Source organism: Zootoca vivipara, chromosome 11 (genome assembly GCF_965207765.1).
Source record: "Zootoca vivipara chromosome 11, rZooViv2.hap1.1, whole genome shotgun sequence".
Classification (NCBI taxonomy): domain Eukaryota; kingdom Metazoa; phylum Chordata; class Lepidosauria; order Squamata; family Lacertidae; genus Zootoca; species Zootoca vivipara.
Window position 1 is genome coordinate 1,464,379 of NC_142594.1, and position 22,818 is coordinate 1,487,196.

General features: G+C 42.4%; 1 protein-coding gene across 13 annotated transcripts in view; it reads left to right on the top strand.

The window, feature by feature from the left end:
- EZH2 (enhancer of zeste 2 polycomb repressive complex 2 subunit) overlaps positions 1-22,818 on the top strand; it is a 60,782-nt gene that overhangs the window by 17,392 nt on the left and 20,572 nt on the right. For 7 of the 13 annotated variants that reach the window (XM_088654132.1, XM_035101378.3, XM_035101374.3 and 4 more), the window contains exons 5-9: positions 1,299-1,419; positions 5,229-5,393; positions 15,666-15,768; positions 16,436-16,599; positions 21,449-21,540. In XM_088654132.1, the coding sequence (XP_088510258.1) occupies positions 1,299-1,419; positions 5,229-5,393; positions 15,666-15,768; positions 16,436-16,599; positions 21,449-21,540 (645 nt within the window). Of the gene's footprint in view, positions 1-1,298; positions 1,420-5,228; positions 5,394-6,925; positions 7,007-15,665; positions 15,769-16,435; positions 16,600-21,448; positions 21,541-22,818 lie in introns of all 13 variants that reach the window. The other 6 variants (XM_088654123.1, XM_088654125.1, XM_088654126.1 and 3 more) reach the window with 1 other exon arrangement.

Consider the following 22,818-nt stretch of genomic DNA (forward strand, 5'->3'; position numbering starts at 1 on the left):
CGAGGTACCACTGTATAGAGAAAATTTATTTGAATAAAGGTAGCAGCACAAAAAATAGTATAATCACAGAATAAATATTTTATGCAACATTTTCAGTAAGGGCATTCCTTAATACAGAGGTATGGAGACTTTCGCCTTGTGGGATCTACTTTATTTATTTTCCCCAGAACCTATATAGAGAAAAAAGAAATACATTTAGCTGTGTCCAGGTATTTTGTTTTGTTTTCAGGAACTGAACTGAGCTCAGTCATCCCAAGCAAAAATCCACTTCTGGTTACCACTAGCTAGCAGTATAATTTAGAGCAGGGAGACTTCAGCTGGGAGTCCTTGCTAATCTTTGCAAATTACCTAGAGATCTATCAATAAATTCCAATCTACCTTCTGCTCACCCCTACCTAAATAAATATGTTTTTAAAAGCATTGTTTAACTATACTTTTATGTATTCATAGACAAACACACACACACACATTCGATTATAAAATGCTATATGCCTTTTATGTCTTAATATGAGTACAGAGCTGTTTAATATATGCAAATGATTAACTACAGAAGGTCAACCTTCCCTCACTCTTCCCGCAGGAACACACACAGAAATGCTGTTACATGAGCTTCTGCCTCACATGGTGCCTGTATACTGCATATGACTTCTGTAATGCACATGACTATGGCATTTGGAAAAAAATTCCACTGAAATGTCTGCTAAAGAAATTGCTCTGGCCCTTTGTGTATATTCTACAAGATCACTCCTGACTCCACCCCTTCCAATGTCCCTCCTGCACTTTTGTAGGGTCACAAAGTATGAACTAAGCAATAGTTTAGCTTATAAAACAGTTCATTACAGTGAATGCTCATTGCGCAGCAATATCTACCACAAGCCTAAAGGAAAACGAGTAAAGACCATTTAGGCCATTGCCCAATCCAGATTCTAGCATGTGTGCTGGCCTCTTTGTTTCAATGGGAAAATCTCATCCATGTGTACAAAGGAAGGTGCAGGTGGCTTTGCTGATTCTGTTCTTAATGAAAGGGGCATCGCTTTCAGATGAGAGGAGGAAGTAGAGATGAGGTACTATTCTTAGGAGACCTTGCTATATAGAAGTACCATATATTACTGGACAGCCATGGAATTTTGATTTAGTATCCATGGAATTTTTGCTTTTGATGTGACTTGTTGGTTGCTTTGCTTTTTGACTTTGCCATGCCAGGGATTGATGAGTGATCAAAATTCGTGCTTGTGGTGAGAGACTATTATTATTATTATTTTATTATTATTTTATTATTATTCTTACCTTATGTCTAGGTAGAGGATGAGACAGTTTTACATAACATTCCTTACATGGGAGATGAAGTGCTTGACCAGGATGGAACTTTTATTGAAGAATTAATCAAAAACTATGATGGAAAGGTGCACGGAGACAGAGGTGAGTTAGGATGTGTGCGTTTGTAAGTTGCCTGCTACTGATGGCCAGTCTGGGTGGCCTGTGCTGGTCGACTGTGCTGTGCTGAGCTTAACTACCTAAAAAGCCCACCAGGATATACAATCACAATTATTTTGCTTCATACAGAATGAGAAACGCATGATTCAGTACAATAATTATGCCTTTGGAAATAAACATCAATTCTCATATTTAAAAACAAGAATGAGAAGTAATACATATTTCCAAAAATGTAGTAATTATTCTAAATCACATGTTTTCAATGAAGCAAAATAATTCCAGATAGTTGGCTCCACCTGCAGAATACAGGAATATACCCTCTGCAGAGCTCATTCAAGGAGCTTGTAAAACCAGGCTAGAGTTTCGACATGTGCCCCACCTTTGTATCCCTTCAAAGCAGGTGGTTCTTTCCTTCTCACTTTTTACCACAGCAGTCGCTTGTTCAGAAAGCACTTTGGGCCTGGAACGTTCTGAGAAGGTTCTGGAACGTTCTGCACCCAGTCGGCTGAGAGTGCTTTCCCATGGCCAGTGTTGATGATGTCAGAGTCCACGGCCGGCCCAGTCAGCTTCTGCAGCATCTTATCCTTTGCCTCAGGAAGCAAAATGTCTTTGTCCAACCTTGTCATTTACCCATTTGCAGGGACAATGAGCAACTTTCTTGGTGTGAGTTTATTTGGCAGCTGTTTCTGTTCACAAGCAACATTTTAGTTGTAATAGCATGTGCTCTGGGAGCAAGTGAGGTCTGACCACTATAACTTTGCTCTGTATTGGGGTGGAGTGCTTGTTGAGACCTGGCGTTTTCCTCCTCCTAAACCTTATCATTGTTCCTCCTCCCTTGTCCTACCCGTATTTCCTCAAAGCCTGGTTTTGGACATAAAGAGGGCTTTAGATAACTTGGATCTGAGCCCTCTTTTTACTTGGATAGGATTGATGTGTTAGGGGGAGTTGGTGGCAGTTCATCTGCTATGAAGATGGCAAGAAGAATGAACCTCTACCCAACATTTTGCTTCTGGATTTAATTGAAGGTTTACCTCCACAATGAGCTTGGCAAAGCTCTCTGTTCTGGAGCAAGTCTAATCTTACTCCACTAGGGTGTTTTCCTCAAGAGTCCTGCTGATGGACTTCTGCTGTGCTAACTCTGTCAGGAGTATGGGCAGGAGTCAGGCTCTGGGGCCTGTAGTGCTTTGCAGGACTGGGGCATGCCTCAACTTGTGCTGGAGAAGCAAGGCGTGGCCACACAGGTGAAGTCCTCAGCTTGTGCTGGAGAAGCAAGGAGTAATCACCCAGGTGAGGCCACTTGAGATCTCACTGCACCTGGTGGCAGGAGCTGGGAGGGATAAAAGCCCAGCATTTCCCTTCAGCTCTTTGCCACAGCAACGCTATCCCTGCCTGGTTGCATCTGGCCTCCTGTTCCTTGGACCCTTGCCTTGTTGCTGCCGTGCTTCTTGGACCCCTGCCTCACCTTCGCCTTGCTCCTGCCCCGTGGACCTTTGCCTTGCTTCTCGTTCCTGGATCCTTCGCCTTGCTCCTTGCTCCTTGGACCATTGCTTCGCCTTCGCCTTGCTCCTGCCCCGTGGACCTTCGCCTTGCTTCTTGTTCCTGGATCCTTCGTCTTGCTTCTTGTTCCTGGACCCTCACTTTGCCTTCGCCCTGCTTCGTGCCCCGTGGACCTTCGCCTCTGCCTTCGACCCTGCTTCTTCACCACCATCTTGCCTCTGGTCCTGACGCCCGCCGACCGGACCGTGACAAACTCTAGGTTTCTATTGGAAAATAATATATATAATAAGAATAATATAGGAGATAACTGGGTATTGAAACTTGCTTAATCTAAATCATATATCCCAGTTTCCAGCGGCCCTTTAAAGTACGCTTCACGCAGAGTATACGCAGTCAGACGTTGACCTGGCTAAGAAAACACCACCAAGAACATAGGGTATTATTTCCCTTATATGAAACCCCTTACTAGCTGCACACTTGTAAAAGTATACAGATGAAAATACAAACGGTTGGGTTTCTTTAACTGAAAAACAAACTGAATCTAAAGAGACTTTAAACTAAAGATAAATGCTTTCTCCCACATTCCAAACCTCCCACAAACTCCCACATAACTCCCATTAAACTACCTGAGAATTAACAGCAAACTAGCATTATAACTAAGCAATCGTACTAAGATTCAACTAAGGAATCTCTTAAACTGAGAACAACTGAGAGAGTGACCTACGAGATGAATCAAACTGAAAGATCTAACTAAGAGATACAGAAGGCTTTCTGGCGGTAGAGCCTTATATACAAGGAGCAGAGCCCACGCCTGTGAGCAGAACAGAAACACTGGCACCTGTTTCTCTTAAACAGACAGTATTTACATTAGACCGGCTCTAAAGTAACTTGACTTCAAAAAATCCAACAGTTTCAGCCTTTATTCATCTGCCATTTCTGACTTTATCTGAAAACCTGGGCAGATGACTTCTTTGAAAGGACCATGCTCAACTCTTTCATTTCATAACACGTGCCTTGCATCTGGTAAGTGAGCTTACTACTGCACCTGTATATGGGGCTAGACAAAGACCACGAGAAAGAATACATTGCTCCCTTGTCTATATACAGGTGAAACTCTGAAAATTAGAATATCGTCGAAAAGTGCATTTATTTCAGTAATGAAACTTATTGTTTTTTATTTTTATTTTAACTTTTACAAATGCTTTCTTTTGGAAATTCCACAGGAATAAAACAAATAGTTACAACAATACAAAAATAAACATCGCTATTACATTTCATTAATTACTTTCCATTTATAATTGACCCGTCTAACGACAAATAATCACAATGACAACAAATAAAGGCTTGATATATCTTGCTTTGCATGTCATGCATCTATCTCATAGATTGGTTTCACCTTTTAAGTTGCGTTACTAAAATAAATGCACTTTTGACAATATTCTAATTTTCTGAGTTTCACCTGTAGTTGCACAACCCACCTGCCTCACCCGCTGCATGTGCTGCTGTGCCTGTTGCCCTTCCACTCCCTCTCCTGCAGGGCTGCTATGTCAGTCCAAAAATGGAGCTGAGTGGGGAATTGGGAAAAACACTTCTTAATGCATGCACATGGAAGAGCCAGGTGGAGTTCCTGTCAAAACTCTAGCCCAGTTTTGAGTTCTGCACAAGCACAGAACCCATATCATGGCTAAACAGATGACTGCTTTAATAACTAGATGTACAACCTGTTCTTTATAGCACAATCCTATTCATGTCTGCTCAAAAGTATGTCCCATTAAGTTCAACAAGACTTATTCCCAGGTAAATGGACTAGGATTGCAAAAATAATGCTGCTCTGAATTATCTGTGATTAGGGATAGCAATGATAATGAAATATTAAATATCTTTCTGTCTTTGGCTTGGCTGCTCTCTCATTTTCTGCAAGAGAATTGTCCCAGGACTCAGCTATAAAGTTGCAAATATAACGTTTTAAGTGCATTATACAAATGTGACACTAGATGGCGATGGTGAGCTAATGGGAAATTCAATATACAATATATATTACAACTTTTTCTTTAAAAAAGGCATGTTCACAGTATTTTTATATATGTCTAGATTCAGCCCAAATAAAGTTCTCTCTTGTGTCCTGAAAGACTAAAAAAGCATAGTTGAAGAGCAAATAACTACAATATTTTATCTGTGTTTCCAAAGTTAATTTACTTTTATTTATTTTTCTGCATAGTGAGCTATGCTACCTGAGGATATGCACAGCCTGTTAGCAAATGCATGACTCTTCCATTTATGTCTTTACCTGATTTCAGAATGTGGGTTTATCAATGACGAGATATTTGTGGAGCTGGTCAATGCTCTTGGGCAGTATAGTGATGACGAAGACGACGAAGATGACGACGACGATGGCTGTGGTGAAGACGACAATCTTGATGGGAGAAATGAAAAGCAAATGAACCGAGAGGCCAGCAGAATAGGTAGGTTAATAGGGTGCAAATACGTTTCAATGCCTTTCCCCTTCTGCAGAGGTGGGAATGTATTAGAATGGTCCGCTCTCAGATGGTGATGGATCCAAATAATTTTCAGATGGCTCTGGGGGATTTTCCAGCTGATATATATGGCTGGCTCTCCTGTAGAAGCCCTGGTTGATTTGTGGAATACAGAGGACCTAGACCAGGCATCCCTAAACTGTGGCCCTCCAGATGTTTTGGCTTACAACTCCCATGATCCCTAGCTAACAGGACCAGTCCAAAAACATATGGAGGGCCGAAGTTTGGGGATGCCTGACCTAGACCATGGACATAATTGCTTCTGAAGGCCTTCCTCCTGTTGGATAGAGCCTGAGGGGGGCCTGAGCTGAGGGCAATAAAACAAGCTGTGAGAAGGGTTGAATGTGGGTGGAGCAAAACACCAGGTGAATGCAACCAAACACCAGTGAGGGCTAATTATTGAGCATACTTGGTGACAGCGAAGACAATGAAGAAGAACCACTTGGTTGTTTTTATTGCTTTGTTCCTATGATGCCTAGAGTGGCTTTTCTTGGTAGTACAGGGCCTCTTACAGTCTCACCTGAAGGGGAAAGGAACTGATGGTGGCCTGCACTGACTTCTTTGTGAAGCATTTGGAGGACATCTGCTGGGACTTGAGTTGACTGTTCCATCAGATGAATTTCCAGAGGCATCTGGAACACTTTCTAGGCTTCTTGTGTTGGATAAGTTTCAGTTAGTATGGCTTGAGGACACAGACAAGTTTCGGTTGACTGCTTCTGATCTTGCCCCTCATGGCTGATTAAATCTAGCAAGGCGGGACCGCTTGTTACAGTCAAAGCCTCCGTTGGGGAGGTTGTCCCTGCCTGCCTAAATCAGGCAATGGTAAGAAACTTTCAGAAAACTTCTATGGACCAGAAAATCTAAGCAATCAGTTGCTAGTGTCCCCTTCTTGGACAAGGTTCTTGAGTGTGTGGTCACAGGCCACATCCAGGCTCTCTTAGATGAGATTTGATATTCTAGATCAGGCAACCCCAAGCTTCGGCCCTCCAGATGTTTTGGACTACAATTCCCATCTTCCCTGACCACTGGTCCTGTTAGCTAGGGATCATGGGAGTTGTAGGCCAAAACACCTAGAGGGCCACAGTTTGGGGATGCTTGTTCTAGATCAACTTCAATTGGAGTTTCAGCCCTAGTCACTCTGTATTATTATTTTTGTTGGGAGTGTATTCCTGTTAATTCTCCTTTATCTCTCAACGGCTTTCAATACCATCAACCCTTGTATTCTTCTGCAATGATATTCATTGTATTCTTGAATGGGTGGTTCCAGAGGTTCCAATCCTACTTAGATGGCTGTCTCCAGGGGTGGCGCTTTCAGTATGGAGTGCCACAGGGGTCGATTCTATCCCCTATGCTGTTCATTATCTACACGAAACTTCTGAGTGGGGTCATCTGGAGCTTTGGAGTGCGTTGTCAGCGCTATGCTGATGATACGCAGCTCTATTTCTCCTTTACATCTGCAGGTGTAGCAGTGGAAGTGCTAGACCGGTGTCTGGCCTTGGTAATGGACTGGATGAGAGCCAGTAAACTGAAGCTTAATCCAGGTAAGGCTGAGGTGCTGGTGGTAGTGCGTAGTTACTGAGACTGGATAGGTTTATGTTCAGTCGGCTCTGGAAGGGGTTACATTCCCGCCGAAGGAGCAGGCGTGTTACTCTGGAGTCATGACTGTCACTTGAGACACTAGTGGCCTCTGTGGTGTGGAGTGCTTTTCATCTGCTTTGACAATGGCCCAGCTGCAACCCTGGCTGGTCAGGGTTAGCCTTGCTTTGGTTGTCTGAGCTCTCCAGTAATGGAATCAAGAAGATACCAATGTATTATACCTGGGGTTGCCTTGGAAGACCCTGCGGAAACTACAGCTAGTGCAGAATTCAGGGGCCAGATTACTAACTGCGATCAGAAAGCTTGAGCATATTACACAGATTCTGACTTGACAGCACTTGCTATTGATTAGATTCTGGGCTCAATTCAAAGTGTGTGCTTGATGTATAAAATAGCCTTATGCTGCTCAGGACTGCACTGCCCCAAGGAGCCCCTTTTGTCACATGAACCAGTCTGGACCCTGCAGTCTTCACCCGAGGCTCTTCTTCCTCATGGGCCTCACCTGAAGGGGGTGCAAAGGGTGGCTTTTTCAGTGGTAGCTCACCATCCTTGGAATGCTTTCCCCCGGAAGCACACCCAGGGCCATTCTTCTCAGACATTCTTATTTGCCCAGGCTCTTTGTGGTTAAGTTGGCCTCTACGTCTTGCTCCTCATTAAGTGGGGTGGGGGCAGTACTTCTCCTTCCTATTGTATTGTTGGATGAGCATTTGGGGAATTTTGAGTTATAACTTGAAACATGGCTTTAATGGATTTTATCTGTTGATATTTTCTTTGGTTAAGTTGATTTGAGGTACTTCTTTTTTGTATAAAGCAATTTACAATGCAATAAATAGTAATAACAGTATGCTGACTTGTCTAAATACACACATTCTAATTTCACTGTGTGACAAAGACCCTCAAAAAAATTGTAACATGCAAAATATGTAGTACGTCCTTACAAAATAGAGTGCTGAACTTGGAAATGACTTCAAATTTTGTCTGTCATCCACTGCTATTACGCTATAGAATTTAATTTTAAAATAAGGGGAAAAAATCTGCGGCCCTAATTAAATTATGAACACATCTAAATTTTTGATGATGTTGTTATTCTATAGCCAGATGATTCTGTAGTTTGCTTCTGGAGGATCCCTTACTAATGTGCAGCAGAAATCTACAAGCATGCCAGGACTCTGCTTTTCCATGGTAGAAATACCTTGGTGAAACCGCTACCCATATTCATCACCCATATTGGGTGGCAAAAAAATCTAGATATGATCCAAGAAATGTATTTCTAGAGACATGTTACACTCCATAGGTTTATAAGCAGCTAGAAGTTTGCTGACAATTGTTTCATAGTCTTGGGTCTTAAAAATTCCAAGAAATTGGTAACAATGTGTTTAAATGCTTTCCATTCTCAGCTTTTTCAGCTTCGTCTAGCATCAAATGCATTGCTTGCTCTTAGTTGTAGACCTACAAATACCCTTTCCTTGCTCATCTTGGGAATTTTTCTTTTAGGTAAAGGAAGCCATTGCTTTGACAAAGGCAGGAATATATTGTTTTAGGATGAAGCAGTGGCACATTGGCAACATTTCTTTGACCAAGCGGTCTTAAAGTAGATGGCTAATTCAGATATTGTACAGAATATTTAGATTATGACCTAGTATATTTGTCAAGCAGAAATAGCAATTTGTGATGTGGTCTTTCAGCTCACTTCATGACATCATTACAACAAACTGCATTCTATAAGTTCCATCTTTTAGCCAGGCTGTCAACAGTGTTACACATGTTTTAAAACATATACAGTATGTGGGGCCCATGGTTTGTCTTGATCTCCTACCTTGATACCAAAATAAAGTTCACACATGCCTTTTGTACAAGTGGAGTAAATTTAAATTCTCCAAACAAATAGCAGAAACTCAGTGATTAACGCACATGGCTTTCTAGAATTAGAGGACAATGAAAGCCATTGGCCCTGCCATATAGGGCCAATGACATGTTGGGACAGCTCCATGGTCATCATGGCAGTCATGAAGTCCTGAGCCACCCCAGAGCCAGTCACCTTGGCATGGACCCTCAGAACCAGCAGTCTGGGGCTTCCGGTTCCAGCTGCCTTAATGGAGCCAGCTCCCACAACAACGGGGTGATTGAGGGTAATGGTCCTTGCAAACTCCCCCAGGGACAGGGGGAACAGGCTGCACTTGCATCTTGTCATCTTGTCTGGGTACCTGGCTTTTGCTCCGGCATAGGAGGCAGGGAGGCGCTTGCCTGTTGGCAACCTTCCCACGACATCATTAAGAAGCAGGGGTGGTTCTTAAAGATTATTTGAGACTAATGTACAGACGTATGCTGGAGAAGTTGGGATAAAATCACAAACTGTTGAATTGAAACAGCTACAGGGTTGTTAAGATTTGAATTGGAAAGAAGACTTCATTCGATGCAAAAGATGGTATGTGGGCAGGGAGCCTACAGCTTTTTATATATATCTTTTGTTATATAAATGACTCAGCAACCTTATACAGCAAGTGAATATGAGGGGGAACAGGAGTACAGATATGGATTACAATGCCAAATGGAATTTTGTGTGTGAATAATAGAATAAAATAATAGAATTATTTTAAAAGGACTTGGAATTCTTAATAGCTGGACAGAGTTAGCTTTCACTTTATCTCTGGCTGAGTGGAGAAATGATTGGAGCTTGAGGACTTGCCAAGGCTTTGGCGGGGTGCCAGGCTACTCCTTTAATTAGATTGAAAAGAAATGGCGGAGAGTGGTGAGATAGTTTTGCAACTACAGCTAGAGGTGCTGAAAACAAAGGAAGAGAGATTTCTTTAGAACGACATTGAGACAACAATGGCGCAAGGCATGGTGAGGATCAGGAATAACCAAGATAGACATAATATTCGGCAAGGACAAAAAGGAACAATATAGTTAAACATCCATACAGGAAGAAGAAAGGAGTTCACTTGCAGATCATAAATTATGTTGACACAATTCATGTGTCAACATGAATTGAAGTTAAAAACATTGTAGCTGTTTTGTAAGGAATTATTACTAAAATTGGATTGTAATTGGATTGAATAACAGTTTGGAACAGAATTAAAGGGAATTATTAAACCTTGAATTCTAACACATGGGGGGCCCACTTAAATTGTGTGATTGGATATTTGACTGATTGGTGTTTGAATTGGTATTGTAATTCGGTATTGATATAATAAGGCTTATATTGAATTTTTGTAATTGAAAAGTAATATAATTTTTTTTAAAAAAGAACCAGCACTCTGTGAGTTCTCAACACAGCCTCTGAGACCAGCTCAGGCAGGGAGGCTGCTGGGCAGCTAGGCGGGCAGTAATCAAGCAGAATCCCCAATCAGTCCCAATTGCTTAACACCAGGAACACACATTCTAGATCTCGCGCCCCCCTCCCCCCCCCAAAAAAAACTGGATGGAGAGCCTGGCAAGAGAAAGAGAATCTCTAGACCACAGCAACTCCCCTCCCCGATCCTCAAGTCTGACCTAATGCTGCACTGAGTACCCAGGGCACAACTGTTTGTGCTGTGTGCCCCTTGCCTGGCCTGCTCCACATTCTGTATGTTCCTCCCCATGCCCTGAACCATTGCAATGCCCCCTCCGCTCTCCCCAGCTCCGCTCCTCCCAGACACATCTCTTCTCCCTCAATGAAAACAAACAACAACATTAAAGGTATTACAGTGGGAGTGGGACGCATATCATATAAACTTAAGGCATTTGCAGACGACCTGGTAATAACGGTAGAAAACCCCTTGGAAAGTATACCAAGGGTTTTGGATAAGATTAATCTATTTGGCCAAGTTGCAGTTCTCAAACTGAATAAAACTAAAACTAAATTGTTGGTAAAAAATATATGACAGAACAGAAGGAAAAATGATAACAGATAACAGAGCTGGGCATAGAAAAGGAGAAATATTTAGGGGGGTGGCTGACAGCAAAAAAAATATTTTTAAAGATAATTATATAAAAGTGGAATGATATTAAGATAAATATGGAAATATGGGGAAGAATGAAACTATCATTATGGGAAAGAATCTTGGTAATAAAAATGTATTGCCAAGAATTTTATTTTTATTTCAATCTATACCGTTAGTCAGCGGAACAGGACACTTCAAACAATGGTAGAGAGATATCCAAGTTTATTTGGCAGGGGAAGAAACCCGGGATTAAGTATAAGTTATTAACAGATGCGGATTTGCCCTACGGAATTAAAATTATATTATGAGGCTTTGCTGGCTACAAGAATGGATGGCTTTGAGGAATCCAGATATCTTAGATCTAGAAGACCATGACAGTAGATTTGGGGGGGGGGCATATCTTTGGTATGGAAAATTGAAAGTTCATAAGGGATTTCTAAACCATATTGTTAGAAAATCAATTCATGCTGTTTGGGGAAAATATAAGAATTTATTAGAGAATGAAACCCCATGGTAGATATCACCATTGGAAGCGTTGTCAGTTAAAACAATAAATATGGAAAAAGAATGGGCAATGTATAATGAGTTGTTAACCGAGGAGGGAAATCAATTGAAAGTGAAAAAGTTTGAAGACATAAGACATCTGTTAACTGATTGGCTCCAATATCGCCAATTAAATGACATCTTTAGGTTGAATAAAGGAGTTGGTTTTGGTAAAGAATTTTCGAGATTACAGAAAGAACTGTTGGGAAATAATGAAAAGGTTCTGTCGAAAATGGAATTGGAAACAAAAGATGAGGAAGTAAAATCTGTAATGATATACTGGGCAAAAGATGTGGGATATAATATACAACTTGCTTCATGGGAGAAGTTATGGAATGAGGATTTAAAATTTACAGCCTGCTGTACATTAAAAGAGAATTATATGAAAATGATATTTGTTGTTGTTTAGTCGTTTAGTCGTGTCCGACTCTTCATGACCCTATGGACCGGAGCACGCCAGGCACTCCTGTCTCCCACTGCCTCCCGCAGTTTGGTCAGACTCATGTTGGTAGCTTCGAGAACACTGTCCAACCATCTCGTCCTCTGTCGTCCCCTTCTCCTTGTGCCCTCAATCTTTCCCAACATCAGGGTCTTTTCCAGGGAGTCTTCTCTTCTCATGAGGTGGCCAAAGTATTGGAGCCTCAGCTTCAGGATCTGTCCTTCCAGTGAGCACTCAGGGCTGATTTCCTTCAGAATGGATAGGTTTGATTTTCTTGCAGTCCATGGGATTCTCAAGAGTCTCCTTCAGCACCATAATTCAAAACTGAAAGTACTCAAAGCGAAGCGTACTTAAACCGAGGTATGACTGTACCTCATTAGGCAGTCACGTGATGTCTGCAAACTTGACTCACACACTTCTGTAGCCTTTGCTACAGAAGATCCTTTCTCCTACACACAGCTACTTAACCTGTCCATCCAAAGTTAAGTAGTGGATATCCCATTGGGAACATAACTGAATATTGATTCTGATTTCAGTTCCTTGGAGGTGTTGAAGGCCCACCTTTGTAGGTGCCTCCAACTGATCACAGGGACCACTTTTCTGGATCAGGGTCTTGAGCCCTCAGTTTTCTCTCTGTTTTCACCTTTCCTTTTCCACGGCTCCAGTGCCTCCTGCTTGGCTTTCATCCAAAATATTACTGTAAGTCCAGCCCAGGGAGAGGCTACAAGCAACAGTAACAACTCCCTGACCTCCTTTCCTGTCTTCTGAGGCTGCTCATAAGACTCTTCCCAGGAATCCACCTTCACAATAGGATTCAAATAATCCTGTCTGGGCAGCTCCCAGTGGCCGTGGTCTCATGGTGATGGTTGAGTGCACCTGATCTAGGTATAAAACGTGAACTTGCTGTAACCCCAGAGGATAGAGTGGGACACAAATTCTAATAAGTGTGCTCATCTGCGTAATGAGATGAGAGTTAATTAAGCAATCGGCTGTTTTCTATATATATAAAAATGTAGGCATTGCGCGCGCAGAGGTCACAGCCTTTCTCCGTAACTGCAGAACCAAATTGCATCAAATTAGGAGAAAGCGTACCTTGTCCATCAGTGAGGGATCTGGCATAAAAATTTTAAAAAATCCAAAAAAGCACAGCTTTCATACCTTAAATAGTGATTAAACGCAAAAAGTGGCGCACAAATTAGACATCACTAGCAAAAGCTCTGAAAACTCCAGCAGCATCCAATAGAAAGGCAGATTGCATGCTGTCACCAGCAAAAGCTCTGAAGGGTGGTGCCAAATAGTGACATCAACCAAGCACCTGAAACCACTAAGGCGGCCATTACCAGACCCCTAGGCCCCTGCCAGGCTGCTAGGCCACCACTAGGCCCGGGGGGGAGGGCGAGCGCCCGGATCGAAGGCCGCAGCACGGCCTTTGTTTTATGTAGGCCCCTGCCAGGCCGCCAGGCCCCCACTGGGCCCGGGGGGGTAACCCACAGCAACGCACTTGGGAGCATGGCAAGGGGTTTTTACTTTAAAATTTAGCGGGCGTTGTGTCACATATGAGGCTCTGGCGGCTATTTTAAGTAAGGGCAGTCGTTTTAACCTAGGCTTTTATGCTATGACTGATTGCAAGCCTCTGCGTCTTTAAAAACAACCACCACCATGCACTTTCTCTCCCCAGTTTAAGTCCTCGGATATTTGCAGTGGCCAATTCCCCCCCCCCCCCGATTTACAATCTCCTACCTTTCCCTTGCCACTTCCTGGGTTTTTTATGGACCCGAACAGCTCGGGCGCTTCGGAACTCGCCTTCTGTTGCTATGGGGCTGTGGGTCTTCACTATTTGATCTCCCCCCCCCCCCCGGGTTGGGATTATTAAAGTAGTTCTCTGGGTCACCTACCCCAAAATTTAAAAATCCAAATAAATAAATAAATTAAAACACACAACCCCCCCCAAAAAACACAAATCATACAGTACCCACCAAAATAAATGACAACCCCAAAAATAAAATTAAACAATAATAACTTCTGCTTCTCATGTTCTTATTTCAAAAAAGTTAATCTAAATATATAAAAATGTTCACGATGCGTGTGCAGGGGCCAATGTATGGAGATACAGCGGGGAGGGGACAACACTCCGGGGAAAACAGAGGGAAGGGTATCCTACCGAAACACAGGGATGAGCCAGGCGGTTGGAGGGAGGAGGGACGGGATATGTCATGGATCGGGTCAGGGTGGGGGGAATCACAGGGATGACCCACAGCAACGCGTGGCCGGGCCAGCTAGTAGAAGAATAAAAAGAGATTGCTTCTGATACCTCAAATTCTCATTTTCTCTCTCTCCATCAATGCCATGGCAAAACAATAGAATAGCTTGGAACTTTGTCTGAGTGTTGGCATAGGGGAGCAAATTGCCCATACTCCATAGCAACTCTGTCAAAGCAGTCATAAGTCAAGGAAATAAGAACAGGTAGGGCATTCTTTGACAATAAAAAAGCCAGATTGCTTGACTACGTGTACCTGGTCTTGCCCTTGTTCTGGAAGGCACAGATTAAAAGCAAGCGGAATGAGGAAGCCAAGCCCTCTGTCAGCAGCTGCCTTCAGTTTCTAAAGTAGGGGAAAAGCGAATGCCTTGTTCATTCCTAGCACTTCCATTTTTGTTGACCCTGGGGTGAATGAGATGTCAGTGTGGAATTCTGCGTCTGACACAATTCAGCTTGCCTGCCCCTTTGAGAAACAATGTGGGAAGATTCTATTCTTTTTATATATATATTTATTTATTAATTTTCAGTGTTTTACATACTGTTGTACAATATCTATATACAAATTGTATTTTCCCTTGCTCCTTAGAGCTGGCTTCCCTTCTTCCGCCTTCTGTCTTTTTAATAGCATCTCTTCCTTATACGCATTATTTTAACATTCATGAGAATCTGTCTCATTCTTTTAAGTGCTAATTACATAGTATTAATTGTGTCTAATATACCATTCCTGTACAGTCATCTATCTGTTACACAGTATTTGTAGATTCCATTTGTGCTTTGAAATGTATTCATTATATAATATCTTATTATTATTCTTTCAATAAAAATAATTTGAAGTCCAGTTGTGAGGTTTGATTCATTCTGCTGGCAATTATTGCTTTAACACATTTGAGCAATACAGTCATACCTCGGTTTAAGTACGCCTTGGTTTGAGTACTTTCAGTTTAAGTACTCCATGGACTGTCTGGAACAGATTAATCCACTTTCCATTACTTTCAATGGGAAAGTTCACTTCAGGTTAAGTATGCTTCAGGTCAGGGCCGGCTCTAAGGCAAGGTTGGGTGGCGCAATGCGCAGGGGGGCGCCGTGCTGCGAAATGGGGGGGGGCGTCGCCGGAGGGATCTTCGCACCAGGGCGCCAGATAAGTACAGACTTCCGGAACCAATTGTGTACTTAAACCGAGGTACCACTGTATAGTCTAAAAAATTTCCCCATTCTTTTCGAAAGGTTTCGCTGCCCTGCTGCCTTACTTTTGCAGTTAGATTAGCTATTTCCATATATTCAATCATTTTCTGTCGCCACTCCTCCACTGTAGCTGTTTGCTGCTACTTCCATACCCAAGCCAATATTATTCTCGCCCCTGTTGTTGCATAGAGGAACAATGTGGGAAGATTCTAAGCTTTAGAGAACATTAACTCATTGCCTGTGTTTTTGTTTCTATGTAGATAAAGAGAGCCATCCTCCTCGGAAATTTCCTTCCGACAAGATATTTGAAGCCATTTCCTCAATGTTTCCAGATAAGGGTACAGCTGAGGAACTGAAAGAAAAGTAAGATGTATTTTATTTATTTCATAAAATCTATACACCGTTTGAACATGGGCGTAGCCAAGGGGGCAGGGAGAGGCAGCTGCCCCCCATTAGTAAAAAACCTCATTTTTAATTTGGAATTGTTGACCAAGTTTTGTACAAAGGTTTACTTTGGTATGGAATATGGAATATAAGTAATTGTGAGGTGACTGGGTAGGGAGTCACTTTAATGGAACCCTGTTTAGTTTTATTCTTTTTTAATTAAAACATCTCATGGGTGCAGCTGTATCCTCACAAAGGCTATTTCTCTAGATTTATTAAATTACCAGAATGAATTATTGCAAGCAGGCATGATCCAGCAAAGTTAAGGAATTCAAAGGCCCATTGATATTGATAGGTTGCTGAGCACCTTTATAATTCCCTCCCCCGAAACAAATAGAATTTGGCTATAGCAATGCCATCCTCATAGCATTTAAAGAATGTCAGTGTTGGCTATTTGATTGGGCAACTTCTTCCCTTTTCTTTACAGCATCACAGATCAATGAAATAAGCAGTGATGTTAATGGTTTTAGCCAGACAAATGTCATTTATGTCAATGCATTAACTGCATAAGCTGTACTTTTCCTGCAAGGACAATAAAGCCAGGCTTTTGGCATATAAAATAGGAACGTTTTTACTACTTCCGTAGATACAAAGAACTTACAGAACAGCAGCTTCCAGGAGCTCTTCCTCCCGAGTGCACACCAAACATAGATGGACCAAATGCTAAATCTGTTCAGAGGGAGCAGAGTCTACACTCCTTCCATACTCTCTTCTGTAGACGATGTTTCAAATATGATTGCTTCTTACATCGTAAGTACTAAAGTATTTAAGTCTGTCCCTTGTATTCAAGAAAGTTGAGATATTTTGCTTCATCTGCACCAAGCCTTGGGCTGCCTATGTCCTTTTAAACATGTTTGTGGGAGGGGATGTTGGTTTGTTTTTGTTTTTATTATGTATTTTTAATTCTCGTCTTATTTTTTATGTTGTGAACCAGCCTGTGATCTTTGGATGAAGGGCAGTATAAAGATTTAATAAATAAATTTTAAGTAAGCAAGTCATGGCTACCCCAGCTGTTAAAATCAATAGAAAAGGCTGTATATTAATTGGAACCTTTAAGTGTGCATGATTTATGTCAGCTGCCTAATCGACCCACTTTTGTGAGATGATTAAAGTTTGATTTTATGCCCTTTCCCAGAAATAATAATAATAATAATAATAATAATAATAATAATAATAATAATATATTTATACCCCACCCATCTGGCTGGGTTTCCCCAGCCACTCTGGGCGGCTTCCAACAGAAGAATAAAATAATCTATTAAACATTAAAAGCCTCTCTAAACAGGGCTGCCTTCATATGTCTTCTAAAAATCTGGTAGCTGTTTTTCTCTTTGACATCTGCTGGGAGGTCGTTCCACAGGGCGGGTGCCACTACCGAGAAGGCCCTCTGCCTGGTTCCCTGCAACTTGGCTTCTCGCAACGAGGGAACCGCCAGAAGGCCCTCGGTGCTGGACCTCAGAGTGGACCGCAGAACGATGGGGGTGGAGACGCTCCTTCAGGTATACTGGACCGAGGTCATTTAGGGCTTTAAAGGTCAGCACCAACACTTTGAAATGTGCTCGAAAACTTACTGGGAGCCAATGTAGATATTTCAAGACTGGTGTTATGTGGTCTCAGTGTCCGCTCCCAGTTACCAGTCTAGCTGCCGCATTCTGGATTAGTTGTAGTTTCCGGGTCACCTTCAAAGGTAGCCCCACGTAGAGCGCAAGTACTCCCCTACAACTGTATATAACAGGTTAAAGTACAATATATCTTATCTTATATATATATAAAAGTAAAGGGGGCATGTTTGTGGGTCTCCACCTTTCACCGAAACCGCTTGACTGATTGTGTACAAATTTGGACACAACATCACATGCAATTGGGCAAGGGACCACATACCGTTTACGTAGACAGATGCCACAACTGTGACATGTAAATTAGGAAAAATGCACTGTTTCAGACCTCAATACTCAGAAAGCCAGGGATGCTGGGAAATTCTATCCAGAACCTCTGCCCTCTCAACACAGTGTCATCTATTGGCCAATTACTATAATACATGACTCAGACAGCTCCTTTTCCAAGGGTGGGGGGCAAGGTATGGAGATGCACTCCCCGGGGACAACAGAGGGAGGAGTATCCTACCGTCCTCCACTGGGGTACGGGGGCCTTGACTGGGCCACAGCAACGCGTGGCCGGGTCCCGCTAGTGTTAAATAAAAGAAACAAAAATCCCACAATCAGTTATGCCGCACAGTGTGATGTACAACCAGAGAAGAGAGAGAATGCATAAAATCTGGGAGCAAAATAAAAGACAAGTATTATAAAAAGCCTGATTGAAGAGGATGGTTTTCACTTTTTGTCAGAATGAGGAAAGAAAGGAGGCTGAGGGAAGGCATTCCTGAGCCCAGCAACTGGGATAAAAACCTCACCACTGCTTTCTGTCTCCTACTTAGGCAGGGCACAATTTGATGCAGGGTTGGATTCTTTCTTCACGAGCAGGGAACCACACATCCCTCCAGACCACATCCAGCCTTTCACCCTAGAAAATGGTCTAGAAAAAAAATGGTCTAGAAAAAAACACACACACCCCACTCAGAGAAACAGACAAACAACTCCACAAATAAAAGCATTGCCAATTTTTTTAAAAAAATGTGTTAAAAGCATAGCTGTCGAAAATAAGGGATCAGCACCCTCACCTGTCCCGGGGACAGTCTACAATTCTCAGGGACAGTCCACGCCACGGTAATCCCCCCAGGCTACAAATTAATTTACAACAGGCTACACACCATCCGTCCCTCCTCCCAACTCACTGTCAACCCTAACCCTATTACTCCTTGCTGGCTGTCTCACACAACTGTGCTATTCTGTTAAGGGTATTTGTAGCCTTCTTATGGCTTACGGGATTCCATAATCTTTATGTTTTGCTGCCCCGAGACTTATGAGTATAGGGCGGTATACAAATTTAATATATAATAATTTAATAATAAATAAAAATCTGTTTGCTTTCTTGTGCTTTTGGAAGCCACACATAGCTTCTAGTCTCTATCTGTATTGTGGAACTGATGCTTATCATTCCTGTTTTCTTGCTGATATTTTAATTGCCCTGTTTTATTGATACAGAGTTCCTTGTTGTCTGGAAACAGCTTTGAAGTCATATCTGGCAGAAAGCACCATATAAAAACCTTAAACAAGCAAATACTGTGGAACAACTGCATGGTGACTAGCGCTGCATGCGGGGGGGGGGGGGGCTTTGCCACAGGAAAGCCATAATGAAAAACCGAGCGGCACTTCCAGCCTCTTACTTTCTGTGAGGATGCTGTGTCACTGGGTTTCACAGATCACCTTTAACTGCTGTATCAATAAACAACAGTAACATCTCTGGCCTGAGATAATTACCTTTAGCTGCTAGATTGATGAAAAATGTGAGCATCTCTGATCTGTGACTTTTGACGGCTAGTCCCAGTTATTATTCTCTAATGAGGGGGGAGAGATGCACTCCATCTGGTCCCAAATGCATGTATCCGTTGCTGCTTTTGATGCCCCATATACAAACAGGGCCGTCTTAAGCGCCCCTGGCGCGACGGATCCCTTCGGCACCCGTTTCCCAGCGCGGCGAGTGGGTGTCGCGCGCAGCGCGGCTGTCACAGGCGCTGCTGCACGGCGGGCGGGCAGGCACAGCGTGGTTGCCGTGGGCGCAGCTGCGCGGCGGACCAGCCGGCCAGCGGGCGGGCAGGCGCAGCTGCGGGGCCCCCCTGGCGGGTGGGCGCCGTGGTGCCCTGCACCACCCAGCTTGGCCATAGGGCCAGCCCTGTATACAAAACCCTCTAATTCAGAGCAAGCTTGGGCTTGCTCTCCTGGGTGTTGAATCAAGTCAAGGTGTGCATGTGTGGGTTTGTAAGGGTGTGTGTGTTTTGAATCAAATAAAGGGGGTGTTGAATAAACTCAAGGGGTGTGTGTGTGTGTGTGTGTGTGTGTGTGTGTGTGTGGAATCAAGTCAAGGTGTGTGTGTGTATTTGTAGGGGGGTGTTGAATCAAATAAAGAGGTGGGGGTGTTGAATAAACTCAAGGGCTGTGTGTGTGCTGAATCAAGCCAAGGGGTGTGTGTTTTTGTGTGTGGGCCAGTAAATGGGTGTTGAAGAGAAGCTCAAGGGCTGTGTGTGTGTGTGTGTGTGTGTGTGTTGGGGGAGCCCTGGGCTGAGTCTGTCCCCCGTGTTCAACAAAGAGCAGCTGCTTCCTTTGAAATCCTGTAAATTTCCGGGATATCTAACAATCCGGGATTGCAGCGGGAAATGGATTTAAATCCAGGGGTTTCCCGCCAAAAATGGGAAGGTTAACAGCTATGGTTAAAAGCTTTTAAGAGAGCACATCGTGTTTTCTTGACTAAACCGATTGGTTTACTTAAATGTTCCTCTCAATTTTTTTTTAAATTTTTTTTTCTTCATGTAACCATATTTTGTTCACTTGTTTGCCTATTTATTTAAAACATTTGTAAACTAATGTTTTTAAAAATCTCTAAGCAGTATACAATATAAAAACAATAAACAATATAATTAGAAGAAAAATAAAACATAACATAAAACCAGTAAAATCCTAGTATAAAGGCATATACAGTCAATCCTAATTTTCCGCTCCAGACCCCTGTCCATGTCAGCAGGGTGCACATAAGCCCTCTCTGGCACTTTGCATGAGATTTTATGACCTATTGGGGCTACTTCTGGGTTTGGCATGTGTTTGCAGTCACACATCATTTGAACACAGCTAAACAAAAACAGTGCCCAATCTCTTGAGTGAGGAAACGTTGGAACAAAAGGCTACATCTTGATCAGATGCCTCAAGCGTCTCATGTGCGGCAGAAGGAAGGACATTCTATGTTACAGGGACAAGAGTGGGAGACTCCCATTTTGGGGTCACCAACCTAGGACATTTTATGGAGCACAGAACCACAAGTCGAATTTGGATCTTCCATCAGGGGTGGCCATTGGGGGGGGGAATACCTGCAGGTGCTGTTGGACTACCACTTCCATCATTCCTGATCTTTCACTCTGGCTGGGCTGATGGAAGTTGCAGTCCAGTAGCATCTGGGGGAAACCACCTTGGCTTTGCTCAGTCCAAGTGTTATTACCGTTCTGTACCATTCTGCTAGGTGGTCTTCCAGGTAATTTCACTTTTAATATAATTTCTCCTTACAGATATTAAGTTTGTTCTTCCTTGCATCTTTCAGCAAGCAAGTGCTCATGGCCAACACCAAGAATTAATTAAACAAACATCACCGCCACCCCCAGTTCAGCTGGAGGCTTCTCCATCAATAATGTGGGGCATAGCTTTTCACAGAAAGATGCGTTAAAGAAAACGATTTCTAAAGAAAGAAGGGAAGCTCTGGATTGTAGCTTGTTATGCAAAGGGTTTTCTTAAAATTGTGGTGTAGCCATTATTATCCCAGCAATGCAAAATAGCCTGTAAAATCCTGGGTGCCTATAATTTATTACATTGTTTTTATACTGTTTCATGCTGCTTGGAGAGAGACTCTTTGTTTAAATGAAGATTCATTATCAACTTTTTCAGTATTATGGTCTTTGAAGGTAAACGGCTTATTCTTCTTTTTAAACAATTTTCTGTAGCATTCCATGCAACTCCTAATACTTACAAACGGAAAAATACGGAAACAGCAATAGATAATAAACCTTGTGGGCCACACTGTTATCAACATCTGGTAAGACAAATGTTCCTTTGGCTTGACAGTTAATTAGCTTTCTTTTTCACTCTTGGAATAGAAAGAAAGGTATAGCTGATGATAAAGTTGATTTTATTTAGCTGTCCCAGGAAAAAAGTGTTGGAATCAAATAGGATTTATGATTTGCTGAATGCTAACATCTTTATGTGAAAATTCCTGAGGAACCTCCTACGGGCTTTGAACAGTATCTTTGCCTTATCCTCGTGTCGATTGAGCTTTCATTTGGGTAGAGATGGGGCTGAATAAACTAGCACCGTTCTTCTGATCATTGCGTGTTGCTGTTGCTGCCAACTAATTTGTGAATTCTTCAACAAAAACTCAAAACTCTGTATTTTTCAAATTCTATGGTTAGGATGCATGATTTTAAAAAAGGTTGACCTAATTTGGCTTACACCTCCCACTTTCACACTTTGGGGTTTTCTTGACCATGTGCTGTCTGCACATGGTCAGAGAGACCAGTATGTGTTGATCCTGGGATATTTCTTCAGAGCTAGGGCACACTTAGAGTTTTGTGTTGGCAGTGTTGGAATACCAAATTTTGTGATGAAGCTAATATTTACCGTTGCTTCTTTCCTGGTACGGTAGCAGTGTGTGTTTTTCTGAGCTAAACCATTTCTCACTCATAACTGATTCATATTACACTGAGGGTATTTGTAGGAATATAAAGGCAGTAATATTTGTAGGAATATAAAGGCAATATACATTGCAGTGCTTCTTATGCAAGGCTAGGTGGCTTTTCAGTTCCTCTTTTATTTCAGCCATTTATTTGACCAGCAGTAATCGTCTTCCTGCTTTGTTTAATCCTGAAGGCCATGATCCATTCATTCTTCTCACACCCAATAAAAATTCTGTAGCTCACAAACTGAACTCTCTGGGTTACCCCTCCTACTTATCACCTTTCTATAGGTTGATCTGTGTCTCATGACCCCCCCTTGGCTTAAAACGTTTTACTTCCAGATTTTGTATGTGCCCAAAACAACAATTTGTTCTTTAGAGAGAAGAGAAGAACAAATGAGCTGTCTTCCCTTTGTCCTTGTGGAGGCAGCATGTCAAGTGGCTAAGTCTGAAAAAGCAGATTTCATGCTTTTCTGTCTTAAAAAATCTGTCATGTGATGAGAGGAGTATCTTCACTTTCAGTAACAAAGATATGATGCCAGATAATCTTAGTTCTTTGGAAGGATCGTTCTCTCGTCAGAGTTTCACCACTTTCATATCTTCCTTTCTATACGAGGGATTTGCTTTTCATTCTTCAATCAG